The 13,939-nt window shown below is 47.7% G+C and overlaps 7 protein-coding genes across 7 annotated transcripts; 4 read left to right on the top strand and 3 right to left on the bottom strand.

Annotated features, from left to right (window-relative positions):
- Positions 1 to 80: 80 nt before the first annotated feature.
- On the top strand, positions 81 to 2,105 carry N7466_006988 (SAE2 C-terminal domain-containing protein; the record flags this gene model as incomplete). The annotated part of the gene is made up of 1 exon (XM_057166377.1): positions 81 to 2,105. One exon carries the CDS (start codon positions 81 to 83, stop codon positions 2,103 to 2,105), a length of 2,025 nt encoding a protein of 674 aa, XP_057019418.1.
- A 356-nt stretch (positions 2,106 to 2,461) lies between these two features.
- N7466_006989 (peroxisomal membrane protein PEX16) lies at positions 2,462 to 3,816 on the top strand (the record flags this gene model as incomplete). The annotated part of the gene is made up of 4 exons (XM_057166378.1): positions 2,462 to 2,615; positions 2,696 to 2,731; positions 2,800 to 3,637; positions 3,693 to 3,816. 4 exons carry the CDS (start codon positions 2,462 to 2,464, stop codon positions 3,814 to 3,816), a joined length of 1,152 nt encoding a protein of 383 aa, XP_057019419.1.
- Positions 3,817 to 4,034: 218 nt separating this feature from the next.
- On the bottom strand, positions 4,035 to 5,042 carry N7466_006990 (ribonuclease H2 catalytic subunit RNH201; the record flags this gene model as incomplete). The annotated part of the gene is made up of 1 exon (XM_057166379.1): positions 4,035 to 5,042. The coding sequence occupies one exon, from the start codon at positions 5,040 to 5,042 to the stop codon at positions 4,035 to 4,037; it is 1,008 nt and encodes a 335-aa protein (XP_057019420.1).
- A 297-nt stretch (positions 5,043 to 5,339) lies between these two features.
- Positions 5,340 to 7,533, top strand: N7466_006991 (Cupin domain protein; the record flags this gene model as incomplete). Its single annotated transcript, XM_057166380.1, has 5 exons — positions 5,340 to 5,398; positions 5,468 to 5,631; positions 5,692 to 6,858; positions 6,918 to 7,175; positions 7,241 to 7,533. 5 exons carry the CDS (start codon positions 5,340 to 5,342, stop codon positions 7,531 to 7,533), a joined length of 1,941 nt encoding a protein of 646 aa, XP_057019421.1.
- Positions 7,534 to 7,875: 342 nt separating this feature from the next.
- Positions 7,876 to 8,960, bottom strand: N7466_006992 (TBCB family protein; the record flags this gene model as incomplete). The annotated part of the gene is made up of 3 exons (XM_057166381.1): positions 7,876 to 8,216; positions 8,281 to 8,500; positions 8,685 to 8,960. The coding sequence occupies 3 exons, from the start codon at positions 8,958 to 8,960 to the stop codon at positions 7,876 to 7,878; spliced, it is 837 nt and encodes a 278-aa protein (XP_057019422.1).
- Positions 8,961 to 9,917: 957 nt separating this feature from the next.
- On the top strand, positions 9,918 to 10,839 carry N7466_006993 (tRNA (carboxymethyluridine(34)-5-O)-methyltransferase; the record flags this gene model as incomplete). The annotated part of the gene is made up of 3 exons (XM_057166382.1): positions 9,918 to 10,004; positions 10,062 to 10,186; positions 10,365 to 10,839. 3 exons carry the CDS (start codon positions 9,918 to 9,920, stop codon positions 10,837 to 10,839), a joined length of 687 nt encoding a protein of 228 aa, XP_057019423.1.
- Positions 10,840 to 11,256: 417 nt separating this feature from the next.
- Positions 11,257 to 12,317, bottom strand: N7466_006994 (MYB DNA-binding domain protein; the record flags this gene model as incomplete). The annotated part of the gene is made up of 2 exons (XM_057166383.1): positions 11,257 to 11,680; positions 11,866 to 12,317. The coding sequence occupies 2 exons, from the start codon at positions 12,315 to 12,317 to the stop codon at positions 11,257 to 11,259; spliced, it is 876 nt and encodes a 291-aa protein (XP_057019424.1).
- Between the last annotated feature and the right edge of the window lie 1,622 nt (positions 12,318 to 13,939).

Raw genomic sequence — 13,939 nt, forward strand, 5'->3', positions numbered from 1 at the left:
TCGCGACCCGCGTTTCCCCTACTATCTAGAACTTTTGATAAGGAATGGACTCGCCGAGGGCGGTGCCATAGTGTATTCTCATGGATATTGTGAAAGATCTCCGTGTCTCCGTGACGGAGGCATTTGAGTCTTCTTTTGATAATGCTCTCAAGAGACTACAGTCTGAAATTGCTGTTAATCAAGCCAGTCTGGAAAAGGCCAAGAACGACGCGGCCATTGCCAATACGGCCCGCCAGGCAGCAGAATGCAGAATACAGGATCTCCAACGCGAAGTGGCAGCGCTCCAAGAAGAATTAAACCACCAAGACTCCGGTCCAGCTGATCCGGATCTTTCTATGAAGTCTGTTGACTTTGAAAATGAATTTTCTCCAGAGCACATCTGGGGGGCTGATCTAGAAGTGGATCAATTACGAGAAATCCTGGAGAACAAGTACATGTCCCTTTACGATCGACTCCAGGACTACCGTCAGAGTTGGGGTCCCTTGAAGGCAAAGCTGATGCAGCATAAGACGAAATTACGCCTCTATCAGCAAAAATTTAAGAACGATAAATTCACCCTCGATCTTGATGGCGAGCCGGTCACATTTGAGAGAGTTCAAAACTCGAAGGATGACCATAACGACCATGCTGCAGTAAACTCCAGCTCATTTACTAGGCGAAGCTTGCCTCCAAAACAGGGGATCTCTCTTAATTCAGAGCAGCCTATCAAATATACACAGAACCGAAGCGGCTCAGCAGACACGACCCCTGTGACCCAAACAATAAATCACAGTCTGCATGCTTCATTTTCAGACGAGACAGAACCATGCCTTACACAATCTTCTCCTGGGCGTGAACCGGATTCATCAGAGTCGCCTTCGGATATACTCCCCCCGTTGCCAAATTTGCAGAAACGAAAGAGAAAGCGTGCCGTGAATTCTTCTGAAGCCCCTGTTACAGCGAGCAAATCCGCCCGACCGATACTGGTGAAAGATGAGACATTCTCATCGAGCCCCCAGCAGCATTCGGCATATGTCTTGGGGCCATCTCTTCCAAGCACCCAGGACCTTGATGACATCGGCGATACTGTGATGACACCCACAAAACGACATGCGCACAGAGCAGTGCATTGGGATGACACTAGCTCGAGGGAATTGAACCATGGGCAAAGCAGCTTCAATGTGCTTCAACCAATTGATGGTAACATGCGATCAGCAGGAGTCCCCAAGCCTAAATTTGGTGACAAAGGGAAGAAATTCAAAGACCTTCGGGCGATATTATCGATCACCGAAGACGGTGATGTTGGTGATTCGGATGCCCATCCATACTCTACAAGATGCATTTCAGTGCCCCCAACTATGTCATTGAAGATGGAATCTCGCTCTAAGCTCACCACCAAAGACCGCCTAGAAGATCTTCTTGAGAAATCACAGCCATCGAAATCACCTCTTACGTCCTCAAGAGGCATGCTGGGACGAAATATCACTCCTAAGAAGGACTCTAGGACTGCCAAATCAATTCCTTTCCAGCCACCTTCAGTGCAAAACGAGGAGTCTGAAAGCCAACTTGATTTGAATGTGCACCCTGATGATGAGCCTTATAGGTCACGCCCTCTTCACAGGCTGACATTGGATCATTTCAAGATCAACCCGCAGAAAAACGACGGGCTTGACTACGCATATAGTGCAGTTGTTCGAAAGAAAGATGATCGCAAGTGTCTCACCGGCTGTACGAGACCCGAATGCTGCGGAGGCCGATTTCGTGCCATGGCTCGTCTCGGAGGATTCCCCGCCAAGTCACCATCGGAACAGCAGGAGGAAGATCAACGACTATTGGAGGAGTATATGGGAGAAGACTACCATATGCTGGAGGGATTGAGTGCAGAGGATCGCGGTCACCTTCTCATTGAAGCTCGAGCCAGAGCCATAGCAAACCAATATGGCAAACACCGGCATGCTCATCAGCGGGCTCGATCGCCTCCTGGATTTTGGAGGACCGATATGCCCTCTACACAAGAACTAGAGTCCGATCGAGAAGTTGCCCAAAGAATAGAGAGAGAAAAGATAGAGGAGCGATACCGTGAAGCCATGCGGCCCGGTGGGCTATGGACCTGGGCAGATGAGTGAAAGAAAGTCATTTCTGAAAGAATTTCTTGAGAACTACTATAGATATCATCGAGATTCAAAGATTATATTTCGGTTAATGCCATACATTGTCCAATATGAGATGATTCAAAGCCTGCCTAGTACATAGTAAAACTTGTACATTGTACTAACCTTACATAACATGTATGGATTGATCTACATATGGCTTACAACATAAATGCAATGTTGTTTAATAGAGTACAAGTTTATCAGTATAGAAAGTGCCGCAAACAAATATGAACCTCGGCCCGGCAGGTCTTGGCAGCCCGTGACCCCGGAACACCAACCTACCCGCTTCTCCCACGCGACGCCCATGAGCGGCTGCATCGAGCTGGATCATGGAGACCGTTCGGAACATTCAGAATCCCATCCCACCCACGATGCTTAAGCCATCTAAGTGGCTATCGCTATATGAAGACTTTGTGACTAAGAATTCCAGCTCGGTTGGCCAGGTCGAGTCGGCCCTGAGGTCGCTGACCTACATCATTCCAGGTAGGCGGAGGAGAACATTCGATGCCCATTCAGAATCATGCCTAGATACATCGTTGACTGGGTGTTTTATTGATTTATAGGGCGATATCGTGAATCTGAAGTTGCATCAGAATGTGGTAAGTTCATGTACCTGCAGCTGCAGCTGCACAGGGGGAACTGCGACTGACTGATAATGGCCATGCAGTACACTCGGGCGTGCAACTTCTATCATTATACCATGATTCCCTCGTTTCGCGGGTGGTATCCCGACTCCCCTCCACTGTCCCAAAACCGACACCGACTCCTCATGCTCGATACACCAAGTACTGGACCTCGCGTTCCTCGCTCTATCGTCGTGTAGCTCTCGCGCTCCAGATGCTGCAATACACGGAACTTCTGTGGGAAATGTCAGCCCGGCGGCGCGGCCAAAAAACCCGTTGGCGCATCATTGTTTTCATTGAATTTGCCAAGGCCATTTGCCGGCTGCTGCTTCTTCGATTGACTAATTCCCGGCCACTGGTGAGCCCACCTTTGCCTGAGCGTGAAGTTGATCCAAGGACGACGGAAGAAGACGACCAGGGCGACTGGAATGGCATGGATACGCCTGTCAGTGACCGATCCTCGGATCTAAGCTGGACGATGCCTCGTACAGGGTTGTCCCTTCCATCACTTCCGGATGTTAACGATGTGTCCAACTATCTCATCTCGAAAGTACTCACTGCAGATGACATCAAACCTGCTAAAACTTTATTGCATCGGGTCACTGGTCAAGGTCAGCTAGCGGAGATCCTCTATATCCTTCGACCTGTTGTTTATGCCTTGGCGATGCAGCGGTGGAGCGGGGACAAGCGGAGCTGGCGCCCTTGGCTAATTGGATTTGGAATGGAATACGGATGTCGTCAGCTTGCCAAACGGGATTTCCGTGAGCGTGTTGCTGGTGGGCTCCGGGGACTTACAGGTCTCGAGCGAGAGGAGTTGAGAAAGCGGGGATGGTCGATGGGCTGGTGGATGATGCGAGGCGCATTTTATGAGAACGTCACCAAGTATGATTTCGAACGCCATTCTATCCCCTTTGATCACGATACTAATATTAAGCAGATCATGGCTGCACAGTCTAACCAACAAGATGAAGGGGAAACCGCTGCTTGACTTGGTTGGCAGTGTGGTGGAGGACTATGAATACCTGTGGGACAACTACTACTTCTCCACTGCCACCTTATGATTATTCTGCCCAGATTTTCCTTCTCCCATGATACCCGGTTTGTTTTTGAAATTCATACTACTTCTTTCTTCTTTATGGTTCTTCATTATTTGATGACTCTGGTGATGAACACTTTCCTTTGTTTATTGAAGTTGTACCTCACTGGGTTTGGGGGGGTATCATTGATATTCTTTTTTATAATAGCCTCATAATTTCAAATTCCCGATTCGTTCAATGCGTCAAATAATTTCCGCTTCTCTCTTCCCATACCAATCTCGTAACCCATCTTGACCAGAGCCCTTTGCGGGTCCAGAAGTCAACAAAAACTCGAGCCGACTGGTTCCTTCCTCATCTTCTTCCGGCCAGTCCACTCGTGCTCCACCCCTCGCATCTAACATCTCTTTAGCTGTGCCCCAGCTAAATCGGCACTCGTTGCCCCAGCCAAAGACAGGGTCCATATTACGACGAAGCCAGCCAACACACTTTGAATCAGAGGGATATCCACTACCCCATCCTTCAGGAGCATCTGACACACCCTCTTCAGATTGCTGAGCACGTAGTACAGCCTCGTATAGCACCTCAAGCGCGACATCACGCGTCACCTTTGCAGCCACACTGGCCGCACTTACACATGGGTACAAGGAGTCTGCCTTCTTAGCCACCGTGATTTTCAACGATGGGAAGATTCGTTCTAATTTTTGTTGGTATGACGCTGGGTTTCCAATGGTGTCGATATACACTTCTTGCACATTGACCGAACGATCTTGCACCACCCCTCGAATGATCTCAATTGTAGCGTCCATAGCCTGCGCATTCAAGTTGTAGACGGCGGCGCCTGGTTTCAACATGCCGGAGGAGATATCACGGGCTGAGAGAACTTTGATCGCATATCCACATGACTCGAATAACTTGTTGCCCGGGGTGTTGAGTAGTCGCATTAGGTTGGCTCGCACGCCGGGGGTGAGGACTTTACTGTCGTCGAAGCTGTAGTCCTGTGCTAGGAGGGAGTGGTGTAGGTCGAGGGGCAAGTAGAAAGCTCCGTAGACCATTGGTCCGAGAACGGGGCCACGACCAGCCTCATCTACACCAAGTACGCATGGTGTGTTTTCCGTTGACGAAGCATTGGTTGTGATAGCTGCCGGACAGGGCGTATAATAGGCGTAGGATTCACCGGAGAGGAGACTCGCCGAGTCCACACTAGGGGGAATGAAAGATAGATCTTCCTGGTTCGCCTTGTTGTCCTTCATAGTTTGAGATGTTGTTATATTGAGAAAGTGGATTGAATATAAGGGAAGGAAGGCAAGACACAACAAAAAAAAGTAATCGTAGAAAAATGATGATCAAATATGCCAAACGCGTCGACCGCTCGGGTTTAGCGGCACGCGTTGCTTTCCCCCCAAATTCCGGCGCATTCCTCCTTCCCCTCCGTGAACAATCTTGCCCTTTTACCACCCAATTACTAAGGGGTGAAACCCCAAGTTCAGATCGCAAAACTTCCGTGATAATTCTCCTATCTGTTCATATACCCCAAGATTCTACCAAAGATGGCCCGTGGGGCCAAGGCCCGCGAATATGACTACTCCGCAGTAGGAACTCAAGGAAGGTCAGTCGCGCCGGGTGCTCCAGCAACGGTGGTAGTAGCGCAGCTAGCTAACCTACGCGATTTATTCAGACGAACCGGTATTACTTTGAAAGAAGGCAAACGTGATGAACATGGCATGGAAGAAGTGGACGGTCTTTTTTCATCTCCTGAGAAATCACCTGCAAAGGTGAATGGCTTTGATGACAGAGACAGCGAAGATTCGATTGGTTCCGATGGGATGTCCATAGATGAAGGTATGACGCCCCGGCTATTGAAACCCATGGATCGGAGGTTCTGACGAGATGGGATATTAGGCAACGCGCCTGGTCCCATGGACTTCCTCAATGCCACCAACGCCTCGCGTAATGCCCTATTGCCTCCACCCGGTCGGTCACCTGCTAAGGGCATTTCTTCGTCTGCCCGTATATCGCCTGATTTGCGCTCGACACCAGACCAAGAAGACGAATCATTATCGCCAAGTCCTTCAGATGGTAAAGGCTTGACCAAAACCAACGGTTCGCGACAAGAAGCATCTCCATTGACTGCTCGATCAGTTAACGCGGGTGTCTCGAAGCCGAGACACAATGGTCCAAAGGCCACGAAAGCGCAACTAGTGGCACCTGAGTCTCCTATCGTACATGACTTTTCAGACGGCGACGAAAATGCCAATTCATTCCTCCCCGAAGACAATGACTTTGGAGACAGCTTTGATGCCGGAGACGAGACTGTGATGCCCGAAGATGATGTTCCCGAGCCTCCTGTCCAGGACCATAGTGATGCCGATAACGACTCGCCTCCAGCAGAAGCCTCGCCCGTGGCGCCAAAGAAGCCTACGACGACTTCCAAACAGAGGAAGCAAGCACCCGCAGCGAAGGACACCGATTCCAAGACAAAGAAGAATGGAACTCAAAGTGGACGACGCGGACGACCCCCGAAGAGCTCACGTCCACTTGATGAGGAAGCAGTACCCGAGGCCAGGTCACCCAAGAGGCAAAAGGTCACAAAAAGCCAGTCTCAAGTGATCCGCGAACCATTGGACCCCGAACTTAACAAAGTCGTCGAGAATTATACCCAACGTTCAGGACCGTTGAAGGGTCGCAGCTTGTACATCCTCAAGAGAGAAAACCCCACAGACCAGAGCTCCACACATACTCGCTCAGGGCGTGCATCGATCCGGCCTTTGGCATACTGGCGTAACGAAAGATGTGTCTATGGGGACGGTGAGGCCGAAGATGGCCAGCGGTTTCCACTTTCCACAATCAAAGAAGTCGTTCGTGCCGAAGAACTCGAGCCGGAGCGAGGGCGGACGAAGAAAGGCAAACGTGCCGGTCGAAAGTCAAAATCTAAGGCTCAAGCAGAAGAGTCTTCGGGCGATGATGATGATCTCGATGTCTGGGAAAAAGAAAGTGGTGTTCTTCATGGCTTCATCCCCAGGTGGGACCCCAAGTCTCAAAACAGCACCAAGGAGGAGGACGTCATCGGTAAGTATCAGTCTGGGCATATTATTCCGATTTAATCAATGTTGTACCTGCTAACCCAGTCTCCGCAGATATCGCATATGCTCCTTCTGGTATCGAAACAAGAGAGGTCAAGGATTCCACATTCCGATTCGCAAAGCTCCTTAGCTCTTCATTCATCGGATCGGGGGTTGTGGAACTACCACCGGAAGGTGTGAAGAGACCCAAGAATTCGAAAAAAATGCACATGGTTTTCTATGTCTGTCATGGGCGAGTGCAAGTCGATATCTCTGGGGTGCAGTTTAGCGCTGGCAAGGGATGTGTGTTCCAGGTCCCACGTGGTAAGTTCAATGTTCTATTACAATGTCCATGTTCTTCAACTAATGTCGCATTGTTTGTGATGTAGGCAACTACTATAGCTTCCAAAATGCTCATAGCAAAGAAGCTCGGCTTTTTTTCACACAGGGTTGCGTCCCGGGCGAGGACGAGATTGCTTTAAGTAAATCCAGGAATGCCGTTCAAGAAAGCGAATTCGAAGCCGAAGGAGAGGGTGAGCTGGAGGGAGATGATGCAGGCGAAGATGCAGACGAAGCTGAAGCTGAAGCAGAAGCGGACGCAGAAACGGAAACCGAAAATGTCCCTGCACCAGTAATTAAAAAGAGTCGCGGTCGTCCCAAGGGCAAGCAGAAGGCAAAGTAATACACTGCCCTCTGCCCATCGTCTAGGGTGATCTGTATCTGTTTTGTGTTTTGTATCCTTCGCTTCTGATTCATTTTCATGTCACGGCGGTGTTGACAATGTGCCACGATACCATATGCCTCGAGCGTTTGAATGTCTTATTTCTTTCCCCTATGAAACCCCCCCCCACCTTTCTTTAACTGGGATGTTGGTCTTTATCAGCTTAATCTATTTGGCGCTAATTGGTTATGAAGGAGGAGAAGAAGGATGAGAAGGAGGAATCAATTGGAAGGCGGGTCTTCTTTACATCAAATAAAAATGTGTATCTTCCACCAAAAAAAAACCCCACCCAATTTATATACATTAAATCTCCTCCATCAGATCATCCAAGTCATCATCCAATCCTAGGGGTGGAAAGTCTCCCACCTCCAGCTTATCCGGCTTCACAAATGCACCGCATTTTTCAAGACATTGGAAATAACGCTGCCCATTAACGCTACCATCGTTCTTCCCCGTCGGCTCATCCAGCTCAACACCTACCCAGATAGGCTGCAGCTCCACAGGAAGCTCGCCTGTCTTTTCGAGTTCGCGGCCAGGTCCAGAAACCGGAATAGAAGGAACAGGCCCAATAAATCGAATTGTTCCTCGTCTGATATGGGGCGGGGAAGATGGCAGGATAATCACTCGTTTATCCATGGAGATCTCTATGATTGGGTGGTGAGACGAATACCAGAGAAAATTGTTTTTGTTTAGTAGAATGATTCGTACCTCGAGAAGCTATCTCGGCCTTGTCCTTTGATACTTGGTGGCGAAGAGATTCCTCCGGTGAAAGCGCATTTGGATCAAAGCGGCCGAGCTTTTGGTTCTTCTTCCACGCCAGAACAGAGTTTGAAAGAGACTCGTATGTCTCCGTAGGCATTTCGAATTTTTCCACGGACGAAAGGTCGGTGAAGTTGGGTCTCATCGCCTGTGGACGAGAATCATGGACCTGTTTCTTATTTAGTAACGATATTCCATACAAAATATAAGCTTTTACCCTGTAGATCCCCAGGAGAAATTTGACAAGCCATGAAATGACTCCTTTTAAATCCAGGATCCATTAGAGGGGTACTCATTTGACAAAGCCCCCTTCAAGTTAAACGATTCTGGGAGGTAAAGAAATCAAGACCTACCACAATCTCTGTTCCTTTGACCAATCCCCAATCACCGATAGCCCGGTCCTCCTCATCTGCCCATTGATCAGGCCGACCAGGTACCTTGACAAGCAGGCGCTGACACCCCGGTGGGACACCGGTCATGGTCTCCAGCTTCCCCTTGAGCTGCATCACAGTCCAAGTGGGGGTAATGCGGCGCTCGGTGACAAAACGAGGCTCAGCGTCAGCCTTTCGTGAAAAGCCAGCATTGGTAATAAGGACGGAGATATCCGCCGGTGTAGGCTGGAATGCCATCTTGATAGTAAAGTATGCCTTGGGGACCCTTGAAGCGGTCGCGAAGGTTTCTTGCTTTGATGTGTGTTCTGTGGGGAGATGTTAGAGTCGTTCCAAAAACAAGTTGCAGGCCAAAAACGAAATGACAAGGTGGTATCCCATCCCCAATTGCTGATTTTGGGTGTTTCAAACCAAAGAGGTAGGGTATCCAATGGCTCCCAAACAAGGTCCCCCCCCCTCAAGGGGAGCCTTTTTTTTTTTGATAATGGCAATATTCACCACGAATGGCCCCTCTTTAAGAGCGACCCGCGGATCGTAGCAAATGAAGATAGACCTCAGCTCGTATATACCACTCATGAAGAAATGTATTCATATGCGACCATAGTGTACTTACAAAGATTGTTTTTTTTTCTCTCTCAAGACCGAAGCGAGCGATGCTCCTGAACACCATGCGCGATCCATGGATGAGCCCTGCAGAACGGTGGCTTAGTCATGCGGGATTGACATGGACGTTCTTATAGTTCTCACGGCCTTCTCCGGCATGGTGAAACAGCATTACAGATGTTACATGTACGCGGGTCTAAGAGGAAACTGGATGAATTGGAAATTGAGCAGAATCCCGATTCAGAAAGAATGTTGCTAACGGAAGATCTTCAAGAAACGGTTTCAATCGAAATTTTGGTTGGAAAAGGAAATTACCGATCCAGTACGCTGCGATCCGATACGAATTGTATATGGAGAGATTGGCCTAGAAGATGATTGAATCAGGGAAGGCAGAGAACTAAAGTGACGGTACAAAGGAGTATCTATTGGGTTTGTAGAATTAAGCATGTAAGAAAAGAAGATGAAAGATGAAAGATGGAAAGAAATTCGATTCCATCCCACTTGAATGATAAAACCACGTGATGTCCCTCGCTTGACTTCAATGACAATCGAGATTCAACCAAATTCAAATAGATGCAACTCACAGCCGCAACCATGTCCAACGCTGAGGAGTACGAGCAACAGAACGTACACGAGGTCTATCAGAATATTGCCCAGCACTTTTCTGCTACACGTTATAAGGTATGATGAAAGACGCAAGGGGAGAAAAATGTACCTGTCACTTACTTAGTCCCGTAGCCATGGCCTATTGTGGAACAATTCTTGCAAAATCTCACACCTGGATCCGTGGGGCTTGATGTGGGATGTGGAAACGGCAAGAATTTAATGGTTAATCGCAATGTCTTTATTATTGCATCGGATCGGTAAGTCTATATCCTTGTTTCCAAATACGGTGGGAGAGAGAGAAGGTCGTATATAAAATCTTTTTAATGTTTTTTTTTCTTGATTTTTGGTTTTCAATGTGTTTGATATTTGATTGTATCATAATCTTCCGCAAAATTTCTCCCTCTTCTTCCGGCCCTTTTGACCTGATTTAAACAGATCGGAAAATCTGGCCCGGTTTGCTCTTCAGCATCAACCACATTCAGCCGTCGTGGCCGATATTCTCCACCTTCCACACCGGAATGAGAACTTTGACTTTGCAATGTGTATTGCCGTCGTGCATCATCTGTCCACCGCGGAGCGAAGAGTGCAGGCCATTGCTGAGATTCTGCGAACCGTGAAACGCGGTTCGGATACGCAACCAGGCGGTACCGTCTTAATTTATGCCTGGGCCCTTGAGCAGAAGAATAGTCGTCGGGGTTGGGATAAAGGGGACCAGCAAGATATCATGGTCCCTTGGGTTCGGAAGAACCCATCGGCCCCGGAGGAATCTCAAACGTTCAATCGCTATTACCATCTGTTTGGTGAAGGCGAATTGGAGCGAGATATTGAAAATGCTGGCGGTCATGTGGTGACGTCCGGATATGAGAAGGACAATTGGTGGGCCATCGCCACGCCCAAGGTTAACCCATAATGTCGGGAACCGGTTTCATTTCGAGAGCCAGCCTCGATAGTCCACCAGAAACCTGGAGGATTGTTTTCTTTTTCCCTTTCTTTTCTTTTCTTTCCCCACCCTCCTTCTCAAATAAATGAGGGTAGAGATTGGGGCAAAAGCCTGAATGCCCTCCAGTAAAGCATAAAAGAATCTCCGAAAGGAAAAGAAAGAAAAGAAAAGAAAAAAGAAACACAGCAAAGAAAAGACGCATGTCGCAAGGGGGTGGTGGGGAAGGGGGGAAAAAGAAAAGAAAAAAGAAAAAAAAACAAAAGCATTTCTATTCAAATCAGAACCTCCCACAAAATCACGGTATACCTCCAAGCCGGCGCTATGCAAGTCATATCAGAAAACAAATGGGAAAAAAAAGAAAGCCGTACGTGAAATCGTCATCACATATTAGGGCAACGTTCGTGGGGGCATAGGCATCCCCATATGTGGGCCCATCATTCCGGGGGGTGGAATTCCCATATCGGGTCGGCCCACTCCATAGTACTCTCGAGGTTGAGGAGCCGGTGGTGCAGGTGCATATGCAGGAACACCCGCAGTCAATTCTTCCAGGGATGGTAGTTGAGGGGCCAGGCCTGATGGGTGACCTGGAATGGCGCGGGAGATGGAACTCTTTCGTGGGCGAGCGAGAGAGGTGCTGGCTCGACGAGTTCGGGTGGTGGGTGGATCGATCGCATGGCTTGATAAGGAAAAGGGCACCACGCCTGCGCGGCGAGCCATTTCTTGTTCCCCTAGTTGCCAGTGCATCGCCTCTGCAGCACGCCATGGGATGGCCATTTCCTCGGCCACTTTGGACCACATTTCTGCCTTGAATCTATTGGATTAAAAAGTTGTCAGCAAGTCTTTCATTCAATCCTTCTTGTTGTATGTGTGTATGTAGGCGTGGAATATGTCGTTATATGAGTAGGTGGGGTATATATGGGGTATATGGGTATATGCAGGTCTGTTCTCCAATGCTCTCGTGGCTGGATGGGGGGGGAGGGATTCTTTTGATCCTACCGTTCATATAAGCGAGCCAGTTTGTTTTTCTTATCTTCATCCCACTCGCTGCGACGTTCCAGGTAATTTTGATAATGAAGTCGACAACTGATGGCACTGCGACCTGGCAGGCGTTTACTGATATCCTCCCATTTCATCCCGCTGCCCCGTAGCTCGATGATTAAGGCATCCTCCTCGGGTGACCATTTGGATTGCTTCTTAGCAGGCGATTCCGCGGTATGAGCTGGTTGGAGACGTTTAGGAGCGCCAGTTGGGCCCGTCTTGGTCAAGGGCGGTGGCACAGCCATCGACGGACCAGTCAAGTAGGAGGTGCCGGGGAGGGGACCTGACATCCTTGGGGGATAGAGAGGGGCAGGGTTGCCCGAGGTTTCTTCCTCATCTTGGGGCTTGAGTAGTAGTGAGATATCCACTTTGGCGGGCGGCAAGATAGGCCGATTTTGTAACGCAATCATATGCGCGATGGGGGTGGCGTCCTGGGTAGGGGGATTTCTCTCAAAGTTGACAAATGAAAGATGCTGATGGGTTTGGTGTTTTTTTGTTTTGAAAAAAGATATCAAAAGTCAAAAAAGGAAAAGAAAGAGAAGAAAAGCAGCAAAAGCCAACCACAAACCACCCAACAAACAAGACACCTGGATGGTTTTATCTTCACTATTTTGTTCCAGTAGATCAGAGATAGGAAGGGAGTTTGTTTTTCTTTTCAAGAAAAAAAGAAAAAGGATTAGGAGAAAAGTCGTGTTGTTTTGGGAGGGGAATAGAAGAAACAAGCAGAGACAATGCAAGACTCGTGATCTCTCTTTCTCTCTTTCTCTCTCTCTCTCTCTCTCTCTCTCTCTCTCTCTCTCTCCGTCTCTCTTGTTTCTTACTCGGAAGAAAACAGAAAGGCTTGCGGGCAATCAAGTTCAGGGACCGAGAACTTGGATCAAATTGCTCCGTGATTCTTCACCAAAAAAAGCCAAACACAAGGGATGGTCTTGTGCAACGAATGGTGAGGTCAGAGGAGGTTCTTCTCTCTTTTTTTTTTCGTTTTGAACGGCAGAAACGGCGGGACCAGGTACCGTGGATGAGGTCCTCCAGGAACCGAAGAAAGGTGTATAGGATTGGAAAAGGTCAAAGTCAAAAGAGAAACGAAGGTAGAGGAGGTTGAAGAGAATGAAGAGAAGTAGAAGTTTGATAGGGAAGAGAGTCCAGAACGTGAAAGATGAAACGAGTCTTAGACCCAAGTCTACGTATAGTATTGTAAGGGTAAAAAAGAGGGTCATCAGTTTAATCGATCCACAACGTTTTAATTAAACATAGCGGTCAAACCCTTGGGATTGTAATCTTGTCTATGTCGTAGAGAAATGTACAGGAGAGGGGAGCCCATACTCATTCCCAGTTTTAGTTATGATTCTAATTTATTATGCTTTTGATTCTGCTTTTTCTGCTTTTCTGATTACGTTGATTATGTTGATTATTTGATTGATTATTGTCTTTTTTTTTTATATATTTTAGAATTTAAATTCCTGATTATTCAACTTTGGGTATTAGGGGGATTGGATATAGAAAAGGAGAAAATAGGAGAGAGAAGAGGATATAGAGATATAGAAGTGTTAAAGAGAGTAGAGAGTAGAGAGTAGAGAGAAGAGAGAAGAGAGAAGAGAGGGGAAACGAGGACCCGCATTCCTCCTGGAGTGAAATGAGTGTCAGAAGAGGAAAAGGACAAAAAAACCAAATTTTAAAATAAAAATAAAAATAATCAAAAAATATCGAAAATATTAAAATATTAAAATAATCAAAAATCATTAAATAATAAAAAAGAAAAAACAGAAAAGAGAAGAAAAAAACACTCTAAAAGTGCGCGGGACCAATCAGCGCCTTCTCTGGCGGCCCTAATGCCATGCCGTTGTGACTAAAGTCCCAGATCGGACTCAACGGCTTTTTTCGCTAATCACGAGGGAAATAAACGGGATCTGGGGTGTTCTTGTCCCACTCGGGGATTTTTCTCGTTCCCAGAGGCGTCGATGGCTTTGATGGTATTTGTTTGTTTGTATATTTCACGTACTTTTTTTCAAGGTTTTATGCTGTACAGCTCTCC

The sequence above is a fragment of the Penicillium verhagenii genome, assembly GCF_028828195.1.
Source record: "Penicillium verhagenii strain IBT 33310 chromosome Unknown utg000007l_segment0_segment0, whole genome shotgun sequence".
In the NCBI taxonomy this organism is placed as follows: Eukaryota; Fungi; Ascomycota; class Eurotiomycetes; order Eurotiales; family Aspergillaceae; genus Penicillium; species Penicillium verhagenii.